We start from the raw sequence: 16,660 nt of genomic DNA, 5'->3' as shown, positions 1-16,660 counted from the left end.
TGGGGGGGAAGGGGGGTTGTTCCCCACAACAAGCAATTCTCTGTGACACCAGTTGACCTCAATTTACCTCAATTCTAACACTACCTGGAGATAGTTACCAGATTGCACAGCTTAGGGGCTCAGTTGCACAGGACTACCCCCTAACCCCCAAGTCAGACGCCAGTCCAAAGCCCATGTTATCTATCCCCTGTGCTTCCGACCAACCAGCTGTAAGTCAGATGTACCCATGAACCCTTCCTATGAACCCCTCCCTTGGGTTCAATTAATTTGCTAGATAGAGCACCTCACAGAACTCAGGGAAACACATTTATCTTAAAGGACAATGATGAACAGCCAGACAGAGAGATACAGAAGGCAAGGTCTGGGGGGGCCCTAGCAGGAACTTCTATGCCCATGGAGGTAGGGTTCGACACCCTCCCAGTATGGATATACTCCCCAATCTGGCAGCTCCCCAAACCCTCAATTAATGGGATCTGATGGAGGTTTCATTACGTAATGATCAATTATTAACTCAATTTCCAGCCCCTCTCCCCTCACTAGAGGACGGAGGATGGGCTGAAAAGTCCAAGCTTCTAATCATGGCCTTGGTCTTTCAGCCCCCAATCAGGAGCCATCCGGGAGCTCACTCAGAGTCTTCCTGACAAAACAAAAGATGCCCTAGTGCTCTTCTCACTTAGGAAATGACAAGGGTTTCAGGAGCTCTGTGCCAGGAACAGGGGGCTAAGACTAAAAGATAGCTTTCATAGGTGAAAAGCAGATGATTGAAGGCAAGGGGTTTCAAAAGCCAAAACATGAGGAAACTATACTAAAACAAAAAATTTTGCTCCATGGGACCTCAAACAAAATATAACGTAAACGTACATATTAAGGTGAGAATTGAGGCTAGGAAAAGGATATCATAGAAGGTATCTGGCAAAAATAGTAGTAAAATTTCCAAAGCCAATGATCCAAACTAAGTACAGGCAAGAGTTTATACACACGAACTGCAAACTCAGATAGGGGAAGTCATGGAGACAAAAGGAAGGCAGCATATATGCAGAGTCTCCAAACTACTCAGGATCAGAAAACTACTTTCTCCTAAAATATCATGCCCTTTACTAATCACACGATGCCTCAAAAGAGTCAGGAGCAGTGAAACAACACACATCTGAGCCCGTAGCAGGAATACTATGCATCCCTCTCATTCATGCTGCTTCCCCTGGGACATTTCTCTTTTAATCCACAGGGCTTCCCACATTAAGTGTGCAGCCACAAAAGCCTACTAACTTCAGTGGAATGACAACTAGAGGTAGAAGGCCCTTTTCTAAAACTATGCTTGAGACAGTATAAGACTGAAAAAACAGGGGCCCATCACCTTGCTACTATTGTTAACTGAAAACATTTAAGAAACAAGATAATAATTTGAGAAAACTGATGTATATCCCTCGCCACTCACCTAAGAGCTCATCATTAAGTCCCATAACAGAAAAGAAAAATAGAAGTTTTAATGAGCAACAAAATGGGCCCTCTCAGGAGAAAAAAAAAAAAAGTTACTATTTAGTGGGAGATGGGTACAAATAAAGTCTAATCAGCAAACAAAGCACCTTTTGTTTGGTTTCACATATCTGATTCTTCTTTGCCTTAGTCCAAAGCAGCACATCATGTTACAAGTCCACACACGTTTCCCAGTCTGTGGCTCAGTAACAGAAGACAAGTAAAGGAGGGATCCTTGGAGCAAGGAAGGATGAGGAGCCCAACACAACATGAGGAAGTGCATGTGGGCCCGACTTAGCAGGAAGGCCAAGCAATAAAGCTCTTTTGCAGAACCTCGTAAAAGGTCCCTAAGATCTTCTACCATTTTTGCAACACTTAAAAATATGACAAATCTTACTATTAATTGTTGTTGTGAGGGTAAGATAATTGATTTTAAAAAAGGCCTAAAATTACTGTGGGTCTCCCTCCACCTTCAACATTTGGGTATTTACATAATTCATAAGTTCAAGAAATGTCCACATACATGTCATACATACATGTTTGCTCTATTTCTTGACCTGAGTGGTGGCTACATGGTTGTATCTACTGCTGTATGTGATTTATATATAAATAAAATTTTATTTACATATTATATATAAATACAATTTTAAAATGTGTATAAGTCTAAGGGCAAATATTTGTCATGAATTAATATTGGTGGAGGTGAGATCTGAATAAATTCTACTATTACTTGGAGGATCCCTAACAATAAAATATTCAAGACAACAGGAAAGAATAAAAATCTGTCCAACTGTTGCTGACTCAAGACACAGGTGGCCATGAGGCAGCGTGAATGAACAAAGGAACCCTGGATTTTATGACTGAGAAGTCGAGTACTCCACTAAGAGTAAGAAGTTGATGAAAAACAAAGAGGTACCCAGAGATCCTCTTTCCCTAAAACTTCTAAGTTCTACACAATTCCCTCACTCTCCCACAATGTCCATCCTTACCTCTCCCCAAGACTTAGCCTCCAGCTATCAAAACATTGGCAATCTCTCCAGAAAACCACGAGACACCTCTGCCTTCCTTTACCCCAGGCTCCCTCAATCACCTGTGACCCTCTTCTATTTCCTGCTTGCTCCTGTTGAAGTCTCTGTCCCACACCACTGAAGCCCTCACCAATCCTGTGACACCAAATGTCTCCGCTTCCTTGCTAGGAGGGAGTTGGGAATATATTCCCAGTTATCTCAGAAACGAGAGAGATGTTTCTGAAATTCCATGTTGGAATTCTAAATGTCTTTAAAAGTTATAATGTTATAAATAAATGACAGTTGAGTTCTACACTTCTTGTTTAAAGGTGAGGGGAGACTTTTTTGGTATGCCCTGGATCCTTAACCACCTTTTATGAAATTCAATGGAAAAAAATGGATCTGTATCTACAACTATCCTTCTGAAACGCAATCAATTTAAGCTGGAGCCCACCTTTTCTTAAGTGCTCTACACAGAACCTTTGGTAAATGCTAAAGAAATAGAGAAATCTCAAGAGTAAGCTTCTTGAGTTATATTTAGAATATTATTTGGTTTCAACTTTGCTGTTTTGTTCAAGGTGGAGGCTGCTCAAAATGTGAAATAATTAAATACAAAAATTACAGCAGAAAATTTCTATGAACATATTACTTCAAATCAATTTTACCTTAAGTTTTTTTAGACTATGCAAATATCAAACAACAGTGAAATGTGAGCTACCTAACATTTATGAAAGGAACGGTTGCTAACAAAGACTGGAATGAGCACTTAGTGAACACCACTGTGTACAACGATAGCTCCATATGTAAATTAATAAGATTGAGGTTTTTCAGTTGGGCCTAAATCAATTAGAAGTTATATACAAAAACAAAAAACTTTGATAGCATTTCTAAATTACCTTCTTTAAATTGGCGGAAATTCTGTTTTAAGATTAAGATAAATAGTTATATCGATTTTACTAACTTCAATAGCCACCTATGCTGCTCCTAATGATCTTTAAGAAGATGTGGTTTATTTAGGTGGTGGGAAGGGGGACATGGAAGGGTTTTCACCTTTTATTTCAAGTCGTTCTGTAATGTTTGAATTCTTTTTTCCAATGAATTATGTACTTTTAGCAATTAAAGAAAATACTTAATTGGAGTCGTGGGGATTGGGAGTACACAACAAAAAAAGAAATGTATTATTAAAAATGTCTTTCAAGGGGCTGCCTGATGGCTCAGTTGGTTAGAGCATGAGCTCTGAACAACAGGGTTGCCGGTTCGATTCCCACACGGGCCAGTGAGCTGCGCCCTCCACAACTAGATTGAAGACAATGAGCTACTGCTGAGCTTCTGGAGAGGCGGCCGAATGGCTCAGTTGGTTAGAGCGCGAGCTTTCAATAACAAGGTTGCCAGTTCAATTCCCACATGGGATGGTGGCCTGTACCCCCTGCAACTAAAGATTGAAAACAGCGACTGGACTTGGAGCTGAGTTGCATCCTCCACAACTAGATTGAAGAACAGCGACTTGGAGCTGATAGCCCGTAGAGAAATATTGTTCCCCAATATTCTCCAATAAAAAATTTAAAAAAAAAAGTCTTCCAAGGTGAAACAAACACCACGTACTCTTTCACAATTAAATAATAATTCATGTAAGAACAGATTTTAATTATATTCACGTCTTCTACTAAAACCGCAATCAAGGACAAATCTTTAAGCTGGGCAAGAAAAGCCCCCCCCCCAAAAAAAAAAGAGAAAACTCTTGGAGACAGAGGGTTACAGCTTTAAGTTCTTTGCAATTTTTAATATATCTCAAAACTGCTCTTCAGCTCCTTTCTTCTTTTCTCTCAAATATGATAGGGGTTCTCGAAGCACGGTCTCTAGTCCAGCTGCATCAACGAACTTGGTGAAACTGCAAACCCACAGTCCCCATTCCAGACCCACTGAATCTGGAACTCTGGGAGGGGTGGGGCAGCAATCTATTTTAATAAGGCTTCGTGGAGATTCTGAGTTGGAGAGACACTGTCTTAGGTATAACGGATAACATCTTACAATTACTTCAGTTTCATAGTGCAAACTCAATAATTATCACCTGGTTTAAACACTCCCAGATTGTTTCAGGCTCATTTCACAGGGATAGTATTAACTTTTAATAATTAAAAAAACAGAAATTTTGAGGAAGGATGGATAGCACAAACATGAAATACAGAGGGTGCCAAAAAAATGAATACACATTTTAAGAAAGGAAAAAACTGTATTAAAATTGTAATACTCAATAGAGACCGCTAACAAAAAAGATGAATACAAGTCATGTGTATACATTTTGGGGGGGCACCCCCGGTATATAGTGCTTAAGAAGAAATTTTTAATACATATTTTTGGTTCTGGTCACTATTAACAAATCGAGTATGAGCACTTATTACATCCCTAATATTCTGGAGAGTGCTACACAAGTATAAATTTATGCTCATAGAGGAAAACATTACATCACTTCCATGACTTGAATTACCACCCATCTATGTTAAAGATTCTCACTCGAGACTACTGACATCTAGGGGCTCTTTCGTCTTATTCTTCCTCACCCGTCTCCCCAAAGCATGGCTTAAATGGTTACTGTTAAGAGTGCTCCTGGTGAACTGGACAAATGAAAGGTTAAAATTATTGACCTTTACCAGATAAATCTCTCCCTTTATCTTCTGTTTGCTGGTTATTTCCACGTGGAGTCCAATGTGAATCTGAAATGCAATGCATCTAAAATTGAACTCATTACTTTGCTCACACCACACTCATATCCCCACTCCTCTTGTCTCCTTTGCTCAGTGGATGCAGCATAAAGTTGCCCAAGCCCAAAATCTAACATCTTTGATTTCTCCCTCACCTGCCACCCATCAGCCAATCACCAAATCAGTTCCACAGTAGTTCCAGAATCCATCCTCGTCTCTGCCACTACCCTGGCCCAGGCCTCCAGCCTCTCTCTCCCGGATCAGTGATTCAGACTCCTTCCCAACTGAAGTCCTGCTTCCAGTCTTGTTGCTCCTTCCAGAAAGAGTGCACTTTCTAAAGCGCAAATCTGATGTCACTCCATTGCTTAAAATCCTCCCATGACTCCCTGCTGTGCTAGAGAAAAACATGAAATTACAACATCCTTCATCATCTAATATTTCTCTAGCGGCAAATCTCACACCACCACTCACAGCTCCAGTTGTATTAAATTTTAGTTCCCAGAAAAGCAGTATTCTTTCTTTCTTCAACCCTTCTGATATGTTACCTCTACCTATTATACAGCTCTCTTCACTGGGCTAATTCCTATTTATCTTTCATCGTCCAGTTTCAATGTTGCTTTTGTCATAAAGCCACCTCCCACTTCCACATGTTATGCCCAACAGCATTCCAACTGCAGCACTTACATGCTGTACAGTAACCGGTTCCCGCCTCTAGATTTCAAGTTGTACTGAGACTAGGAACCATGCCCATGGTGTTCACAATTATAACCCCAGCACCTAGGCAGTAGTATAATATGAAATTAAAGCATGGGCTCTGGAGGCAAACAGACCTAAAAAATGTCACAAGCTGTGACAATTTGGGAATTTCTCGATCTCACTCTGCGTAGGTTTCCTTACCTGTAAAATGTACATGGTACTATCCCTCAAGGCTTTTTAAGGATTAAATATGATATATAAAGTATTTAGCATAATGCTTGGTATACAGAAATATTAGCTATCCTTATTACTGAAGATAGTGCCTATCAAAGAAAATTTTTGCTGAATAAATACAGTATTCACAAGTTATTAAAAACATTATTTATTTACGCGAAGATCATATAATTCATTATATTTCTAAATAGAGTTTGTAATTCTATAAGAAGCCTTCAGTTTTATTACGTCTACAGCACTGAAGTTTTCTTACAGTCTCTCTTTAAATTATAAAGCAGAATGTTCAAAGAGAATGACCTGTGACTCTCTTTCAGGAACAATTTGTTTATGAAGTCGAATCTGCTCCAAACCAGGGCTTTCGAGAGAATTTGGGCGAGTGTTACAAATTGAGGCAGTTACATTATACCTTGCTGATTGATAAAAGCTATAGTATTCGAGTCTATTTTCCCCTGAGTTTTCTGGTGCCTTTTGTTTTTGTTTAAATTGAATAACTTTGTAGATCAAAAAAATGATTAAAACACAAGCTAAGATGAAAAAAGCTAGCAAAATGTCAAAAGCCTCATTTAACTTTTCAACTTCTTGAGTACAAATTAGAGATGTTTTCCCTGACACTGAAGTAGCGTCAGCGGGTAGAGTGCTATTTTTTTCCGAGTTCAAGTTAATAGAAGAAGTAGGCTGTATTTGCACAGGTAGCACTGCAGTAGTCTCTAGTGGATTACCAAAGGTATTCTCTTGAAAAAGTCTACTGGTAGGTGAAGTACGAATTTGTTCCCAGAAAGTAACGTTCGTGGTATTTTCCAAATGTTTCCCATCCGTGGTTACTTTATGCCAGGCCATCATTAACGTAGTGGTCTTGTGATGAATCTGAGGAGACTGTGCAGCCCAAGCTCTGGATACATTTGTCGAAGATGTAATGCAATTTGTGAAGTCAGTCCACTTAATATGATGTAATGCTCTCCCACGCATGGATGGATGGGGGATTCTGATAATAGATGTTTAAGGTAATGGCTGAAGATGCTAGCCAGTCGCGAAGGCCCAATAGTTTGCAGTTACATTCCCAAGGATTAGAATTTGCCTGAAGATGAGTCAATGAAGGCAATGGCTTAAGGACCCTTGGATGTAAGTCTGTAATATTATTAAATGACAGATTAAGGATCTTCAAAGATGCTCCCATGTTTTCAAATGTATCATTATCAATGCTGATTATTCTGTTTCTATCTATCTAACTTAAGGTAAATTAAATTGTTTTAACAAGCTAAATGTGTCAGAACTTAAATTTTCTTAATCATTATGGCTTAAGAGCAAATGTTTAAGATTATTAATTTCATTAAACCCATCCCTAGTAACGTTTTTGATTCTTGAATTTTTCAGGAGGAGATATTCCAAGTGGACAATGCTGTATTGCTTTAATATGATTAGGAAACAAAGAAAGTCTTTTAAGACTCTTAAGTACTTCAAAAGCATTTGATGGTACTTTTGTTAAATTATTACCTTCTAGATACAAACAATCCAGGTTTCCAAGATGTTGAAAGCCTGAGTCTGATATCCTCAAAATGTTATTGTTTGATAAACCAAGTATCCGAAGAGCAATCATTCCAACAAAGGTACCACTCCCGAGGACAGTGAGGTGATTTCTCTGTAGATTTAAGTCCTGAACTGAAACTAGATCATTAAATATTCCTCTTGGAACAAAAGATACTTGACTAGACTGTAAATGTAAATTACGAAGATTGGAAAGCCCCTTAAATATTCCAGGATCCAAGCGCTTCATAAAATTATTATTTAGAAACAGAAAATATAGATGCCGCAAATAAACGGAGGCTTTTGGATATACATACACACTGCTCGTATTATTCAAATATAATGCTACAAGAGAATGAAGGCCTATTAATTCACTTTCACTTATATCAGATATATTATTTTCAGTCAGATACAGAAAAAGTGTACTTTCAGGAAAATTTTTAGGAATACTTGAAAGGCCTAAGTTACGGCAGTTAATTTGTCTCCCAGTGCAGAGCTGGCAAACAGATGGACATCCAAGTATCTCCTTATGAAATAATAATACAAGATAATAGGTAACAAGTAGAAACAGTCGTAGGCAAGGCAGAGAAAAATGTAATCCACACATTGCCCTGTTCTTGGCTTTTCTGTTCATATCAGAATTGGCTATAAAAAGAGAAGGTAAAACTTTAAATCATCAAAGTTTTCTTAAAACGAAAGTTTTATAATACCAGAAATTCTGTATTTTATTTTATTTTTATTGGGATCAGCTAACAATGCTAAGTGTTATAAATTATACTGTGGAGATAGCATAAAATAATGAGTTTGGAATATGTTCTAGAATTATTAGCACCTCCAAGACATTAACCCACTGTTTGACAAAATGACAACTCAAATGCAATGAACTACAAAATAAAATGCTTGCTAAGTTAATTTAAAATATTACACTTGACCATAATAAAAGTGACATGATAATGCAGGGATACCAGTCTTGGGATATAAATATGTCCCTTCATCAACTTAAAGTCTAATATCAATTAAATAACAATTATGAAAATACACATTCATTACAGATCAGTTAAACTCCTTTTAAACTACAGGTTTTCACAAACCAAATTATTTTCATTTCAGCTAAAAGTTCATATTTAAATAAAAAGTCTTACCAAGAACAGGAAATTCATATTATTAACACTCGGCTGATTCAAGTAAAGGTTTTCTTTCTAAATCTGAAGAGCGACATTTCTAAACTCCATTTCTTTCTGTGGCACTGCTGACCTCCACCCCTCCACTTTTTTTTTTTAAATCACAGTTTGCTCAGGAAACACCACTCTTCACACTGGTTCCTCCACAGTCAGTGTGTAAAACAGAGGTTGCCATGGATACAGGAAACTGTGACAGGAAGTAATTTTATCTGTGTTTCAAAAATATTGTTGAAAGGATACCTCAGGAACTTATTTTTTCAGAATGCAGTTAATTTGAGTTTTCCTAAAGTACACACCTAAACATCTCATAATTTTAAAAACACCTTTTTATAGAAAAAAACAAACCAGAAAATTTTAAATATTCAGAATGAACGAACTCTGTATGCATCAACAACAGATAGCTATTGGGTGGAAATAGCAAATTGAAATAAGAGGGTAAGTGGGTTGGGGGGTGGGAGATGAGGGTAAGGGGGATCAAATATATGGTGATGGAAGGAGAACTGACTCTGGGTGGTGAACACATAATGGGATTTATAGATGATGTAATACAGAATTGTACACCTGAAATCTATGTAATTTTACTAACAATTGTCACCCCAATAAATTTAAAAAATAAATTTAAAAAAAAAGAAAGAAAGAAGTAAATGGAATAATACAATTTTGTGAATTTTTAAATGCATAAAATATTTATATTATTTTGAATACATATTAGGAATGTCAACTTTATTCCTTAAAAAAACCAGACAGCAAAAATAACAAGCCATTTAGAATGGTGATCACAAATATTACACTATCCTGTGTTCTTCATTTTTAATTTTTCAAAAATATTGTGTGTTTAAAAATGTTAAATACTACCAATTAGTACCTCAATCCATTAAGTTATATGCATTGGGTTGTAAAATGGTATCAAGTCACACACCAAATTTACTGAAAAAGGTTATCTTTTGGCAAAAAAACTTGGGGAGAGTATAAGAGGCCCTTTAATGACATTTTACCATATGTACATCTGAATTAGTTTTGAATCGTTAAAAATAAAAATATATCTGTGTATAATATGATATTTTAAGGTAAGGATTTAAAGAGTTGACTATAAATTGTTTATATTGTATACTATTTAATAATAATTTTCCAAAAAGCTGATTGCTTAGGTTTTCTAATTCTGACTTTCATTATTATTACTAATACCCTAATGATACACTTAAAATATCAGTGATAATATATAACTGTACACTATGATTCCCTTTTGAATTAAAGCGGCTTTACTTCACATAAAGATAATTACTTCAGATAATTATATGAATTATTTCATATTAAATATTACACACACACACACACACACACACACACACACACACACTATACCTAGCACTTTCTATGACAAAAAATCAGAGGTACATAGTGAATAACAGTTCTTTATCAAATGATTTACAATCCTCACAACTATCTTTTGTGGCCGGCTATTGTTATTTCTATTTTATGAATAAAGAAATAAGAAAACAACAACCAAAACAGCCAAGTGACAGAAAATGACATGAATTAGGTAAAGATGGAACAGGAGCTAGGTTTCTCATGTCAGTTTTGTTTTGTATTTTCAATAACTCACAAAGTGGAATGAAGTATGTCTTGCAGCTTTTTCAATTGTATCCTACAACTTAAAGAGTTATGATGAAGTTCAGGACACACTAGCCCAAAATACAGCACCTTGGCATATTGAATATTTTAAGCTGAAGGAGTTTAGGAAAACAACAGAAGCAGGAAGGTGTCTCTCTGACCTCCCCATGCCCAGTCACACCCCACACCCTCTCCTCTGCCCTTTTCCCCAGAAAAAGGTTATAAAACCTTCAGATAGAGGTGCCCTCCCAATACTGGGAGGAAAGGAACATCCTTATCTCCAAAGACAAAAGGACTCTGAGCCAAACAAACAGGCCTTATAGTATTTCCTCTTCACTACACTTACCTCATACCCTTTGCCTTATCACATCTTTCCATGACTTTCTACCCTGTACCAAACCTAGCATAAAACACACAGGTTTAACAATTTTTTGGGGTTTTCATTTCCTGTGTCGTGTAAAACTGTATGTTTTTCTCCTGTTTATCTTGTCTTTATTAGTTTAATTTCCAGACCCAGCCAGGGACTCTAAGAGATTCAAGGAAAACGTATGCCTCCCCGGAGTTTGGAAGAAATCAGAGAAATGGTCCATTGAAATAAAAATGAAGTTTAAAGAGGGAAAGCTCCAAGGTAATAAGACAGGAACATTAATTAATTTTGTCCTCTGTTCCAGAAATATCCAAAGCAGACAAAAACATTTATTCTTATTAGATCTTAAAAGTAAAACGTTTGGAAACTTACACCAAGGAACAGTGATAGAATAAAATGAATCTTGCATTATTCATACCGCAAAAACTGAGAAAGCTAGAGTGACTGTAGCCAACAATAAATCTAAATGATATATTACAGTTCTCAGGTTGATACCCAGTAACGCTCCAATATCCAGAAGAGCAAAGTTTAGCCTCTGTTCATGTAGGAGTTGCAGCTCTTAGACACAAGTGATCACTACTAGAGAAGACCACAGAAATTAAAACCTCAGAAAATGTTGATGCAGGAACGGAATTCAGAGACTCTTAGGCTTACTTCTATGACCACATCATTAATTAGTGGCCACACTGGCCACTCCAGTTTTAGATTAAAACTCAGTTTCCCACTGTACTTACTGAAAGATACATTTCCCTGTGTTTGGATTAATTATTGTCATTTCACAGCAATTGATATTATATTTAGGTAATTTTAAATCTTCTCATGAGTTTTAAATCTTGTAATGTGTTTAGTAAAATCTTCATGATTTCCAATGCATCATAATTCTCACCAATCTGAACTCTGACATTTTGGTTTTGTTCTGGAATAACAGATCATCATAACGGTTCCTCATATCCTTTTGGTGGTTCTTACTAATTTTCATTAGAACTATTTATGAATATTACACTCAGCATCCTAAACGGGCTTCCTCCCTTTTCTTTCCAGGAAATTGACTCACTGACTTATTTTTCTCTCATTCTTCTTTTATACTGCCTTCATCTTCAAATAATGTCATGCTTCAGGTATCAACACATAGCTATTTCCTTTCCATTCCGAAATTCCATTACAAGTATGAGAATGCATAATTAAGAGAACAATTATTCTATTATGATTTTTAAATATAATACCATCTATATTAGATGTATAGCATCTTTGTATAAACCTATCAAGATGGGGTTATATATAAGAATAGTTTACAATAGATCTTATGATCTTAAGTTACTTATGGACGCAAGAATCATAATTTACAATGAGGTATACAATTAAAAACAGTTCAGTACCAATAAAAAAATATTACCATTTTTCTCAATGTAGGGTGGAATTTTAATGAGCAGCAGTATCTTCATAGATTGCTATTCAGTTGCAAGGAAAATAAAACAGTAACTTCACAGTGGAGAAATCAGACAGCACCTTGACCACAATTAGCGTCATTAATAAGAAGCAGTAGACACCATGTGCCACCAGATGTGATATTTCAAGGACACAACATCACTTAGGTAATATACCAACCAGGAATGTATAACCTGAATCTAATCATGAGGACACATCAGAAACACCCCAAATGAGGAACACTCTGGTTTTGTTGACAGAGGGGGAGGGAGGGGAAAAGGGAGAGAAGGAAAGAGAAAAAAAGGCTGTATTTTTCAAAAATGTTAGTCATAAGAAAGAAAGACAAACTCGGGAAACGACATTACAGAGTAAGAGACTACAAAGAAATGGCGACAAAATGCAATACCTGATCCTAGATCAAAGTATTTAGGGGTAAGAGGCCATGATTATGCAACTTACATGCAAATAGTTCAGAAAATGAAACATGATGTACATTGTGTATATGTAATGTATGTATACATACACATCGAGAGAGAGCGAGAGAGAGAGAGAGAGAGAGAGAGAGGCCAACAATGTCCCAGTTCTCTTGCTCATGGAACTTACACACTAGTGGAGAAGACAGGCATTAAAAAAGTAGGACACCCAAATGTCCTTCAATGGTTGAAGGCGATACATCCATACAATGGAATACTACTCAGGATTAAAAAAAGGAACATTCTAATGATACATGCAATAGCTTAGATGAATTTAAAAGGCATTATACTGAATGAGAAAGCTAGTCTCAAAAGTATACTGCCTGATGTCCTTTACGTGACATTCTCGAAAAGACAAAATTATAGTGAAAGAGGGGAGCACGTAATTCCCAAAGTACACAGCACATATGTAGCACATAAATACAGCACAAAGTAGTTTCCTCGGGTGATGAAACTGTTCTTCTGTGCTCTGATTGTGGTGATGCTCGCGCAAATCTACACGTGCTAAAATTTACAGTAATGTCAACTCCCCAAAAAGTCAATTTAACTCTATGTAAATTTCATAAATAAAAGTTTTAAGAGAGTTCTTATATTTTAGAATACAAATATTTGTGGATAAAAAATAAAATACAAAACTACTAGACAAACACTTGTTTGTTTTAAAATCATGATCAGTTTTATAAAGGAAAAGCAAAGAGTGTTTCGAAGGTATTAGAAACATGCCAATTTACAGAATTTGTCAAAGTTCTGAGGCACAAAGGAGCTCAGCGTATTCCAAAGACGGACAGACAAGCCAGCACGAATGGTGTAGAATGACTGAGAGAGAGCACAGATCACAGTTTAAAAGTAACAGAACTTGGGTAGTAAAATTTTTAAAACACTAAGGTATATATGTACTGATGTTTTTCAGGGGTTCCCACATCAGTATACAATAATCAATCAACTAATAGTCAAAAACCTTTGTGTCCAGTAAGCTTCCCAAACGTGAGTAATGGCACAGCAGAACCAGTTAAAAGATGTTTCTATCACAGTGAGATACCACTCACCCACGAACTTGACTATAATCAAGAAGAAATAATACAAGTATTGGCAAGGACGTAGAGAAATTGGGACCTTCGTACATTGCTGGTAGGAATGTAAAATGGTATAACTCCTTTGAAAAACAGTCTGGCACTTCCTCAAAAGGTAAAACACAGAGTCACCATATGACCCAGCAATATCCAAGAGAAATGAAAACACACATCTACACAAAAACTTATACATGAAAAATAGCAACATTACTAGTAATAGCCAAAAAGTAGAAACAGCTCAAATGCCCATCATCTGATGAATAGATAAACAAAATGTGGTAGATCCATATAAGAGAATATTATTCAGTAATGAAAAGAAATAAAATACTGATATATGCTACAATATGGATGAAACTTGAAAACATAGTAATTTAAAGAAGCCTGTCACAAAAGACTACATGTTGTCTGATTCCATTTGTAGGAAAAGTCTGGAATAGGCAAATCTATAGAGACAGAAAGCAAATTAGTGGTTGCCTAGGGATACGGGGGAATGAGAATGAGGACTGCTAAAGTGTACGTGGTTTCTTTTGGGAGTAATAAAAATATTCTAAAATTCATTGTGATGATAGTTGCACATTTCTGTGCATATACTAAAAACTCCTGAGTTTATACACTTCAAATGGAGTACATTGTATGGTCTGTGAATTATATCTCAATAATGCTGTTATCAAACACACACATAAGTTTCTAAGACATTTTTCTTATGAAGGACAAAAAATTGACAACTAATTTTTACTACAGAAAAGCTACTAAAATATTAGGTTAAAGATTTACAGATATAAGGAAATACCATAAATAAGAAAACATGACCTTGGTGTAAAAGACACATACTCTTGTAAAGGATGAAAATAAAATTCTATCCTGTTAAATACTGAGGAATAGTCAAGCACAATTCAGGTAAAACAACGTGCCCACAATTTAAAAATTGCAAACTGCCTTTTATTCAACTATGTTTAAACTATACCAAAATACTACTCTTTGGAACTTTTTAAAGGATGATATCATATATGCTATTCTTGAGATAAATGAGAATTATGGCGAGGTACTAAGTGTCCAATCCAAGCAGGTTTAGTAAATCTGATACCCAGGGCATTTTATTATAAGAAAATTTGTCCTGGGAAGCAAGCCATCATACCTAAAAGTCCTGCTCCTTTGTCAATCTCTTTTTGAATTATTCAACTAGTTTATGTTAAATATTCTCCATTGGTGATTTCTTTAAATCTTTAAAAAAAAGTGAAATTCAAAATTCTTAAAACACTTAATCTCAAAGAATACTTACTGATATCTGAAATTCTTGGAACTGCATGATAAAAATGTATCTTTGAAGTTGAAGGATGAATTGTTATTTTAGAGAAGAATCAAAGCAAAGTTTAATTATTCATTCTCAACTACAAGTAATAGTTCTTGTTTCATCTATGCCTTTGGAGGAAAACTCTCTAAAAACATTAAAAGAGGTATATGTAAATAATGTTATTTTCATATAAAAATTAGCTGAAGAAAATACTAGACCCCCTATATACATAATATAGACTCCCTCTATGTACACATAATATAAACTTGGAATTACTCCTACTAAAGAAATAGTAAAATAAAAGGACACAAGACAGTTTTACTGAACAATTTAAAAACAAAAAACAAAACTGACTGCACTATGTTCAGGTGACCAAGAAGATAAAATAAGAATGTACAGAGTAGACATAAGCACATTCATGTAGCATAAGTTGGTCATAATGCACAATATTTAGAAAGATCATCAAATAAAAGGTGACATTCCTTAGAACATATGTGGTCCACACATATTGCTTTTAATGAATTAATGAACAGGTATACTCAATATACCTAAACATGTACTGAATTTAAAATAAATGCATGTACACACATAGACTTAAACTTTTAGAACTTTGTACTACAGTAAATAGATGGATGGATGGATGGATGGATCGATGGATGAGAGAGGGAGAAAAAGGGATGAAATAAAAACAGCTAACCTCAGGTATTCAGACAGTTTGATGTTACATATGTAAACTCATTTAATCTTTACAGCACTCTCATCAGAAAATGTTTTTAGTATCCCCATTTTAAAAACAAGGAAACTTAGGCACAGGGAAGGTAGTTACTTGGCCATGGTCATTCGCAAGTGACTGGTGGCACTGAGAATTGAGTGTGGTTCTAAAATCTATAGTTTTTTACCAAATTTCTGAACCAGAAGTAGTATAATAGATTAGGACAAAAGAGAGTCTCACAGTTTCCCAAATGGTCATTCTTTACAGGAGTGATTCTAAGCTGGCGGTGGGAGGGTCTATTGGCATATCCACTGGGTACAGGTCAGGGGATGCCACTAAATATCCTACAATGCACAGGACAGTCCCCATAACAAATATTATGTGGCCCAAAATGTCACTAGCATTGTAGTTGAGAAACCATGCTTTAGAAAAGTGCCTTTCTGCATTTGAAAATCCATTATAATAAACAGAGAAGAAAACAACTTTTACCACTTTAGCCAGATTAAAAAAATCATTACTAACATTATTCTCTAAGACCTGCTTATTTTAGGCAAGGGAACTGTTATACTGCAAAGTGTAAAAGAAACACAGGAACAGGAAATTATTATTACATGGGAGATCAACCAGGAAATATCATTGGGGATGTGGAAGGGGGAATAATTTCCCCAAACTCTAACAACTACAAAGTTGTTAATAGAAGAAAGATTATAACAGAAAATGATAAAACTGCTGACTTAAATGTCAACATTACCTTCCACTAAAACATGTGAACATAGCTCTTCCCAAGTTACATCATGGGCCAATGACTATGTGGCAAATTTGTACAGCAAACAAGTTTTTTTGGTTATTCAGATCATTACATTTTCTGTATCTATCAATATCTTAGTCAGTAATCCATTA

The 16,660-nt window shown here is 35.9% G+C and overlaps 1 protein-coding gene across 3 annotated transcripts in view; it reads right to left on the bottom strand.

The window, feature by feature from the left end:
- IPO11 (importin 11) overlaps positions 1–16,660 on the bottom strand; it is a 157,589-nt gene that overhangs the window by 34,840 nt on the left and 106,089 nt on the right. The window contains exon 28 of one of the 3 annotated variants that reach the window (XM_019743732.3): positions 6,576–7,234. The exons of the other annotated variants lie outside the window; for them this stretch is intronic. Coding sequence (XP_019599291.1) covers positions 7,213–7,234 — 22 coding nt within the window. The 3' untranslated portion in view covers positions 6,576–7,212. Of the gene's footprint in view, positions 1–6,575; positions 7,235–16,660 lie in introns of those variants that run through there. 3 annotated transcript variants of the gene reach the window in all.

The sequence above is a fragment of the Rhinolophus sinicus genome, chromosome 3 (assembly GCF_057876585.1).
Source record: "Rhinolophus sinicus isolate RSI-liver-muscle chromosome 3, RSI-T2T, whole genome shotgun sequence".
NCBI classification, from domain to species: Eukaryota; Metazoa; Chordata; class Mammalia; order Chiroptera; family Rhinolophidae; genus Rhinolophus; species Rhinolophus sinicus.
The sequence above is the reverse complement of the archived record's forward strand: the minus strand, read 5'-3'. Positions and strand labels throughout refer to the sequence as shown.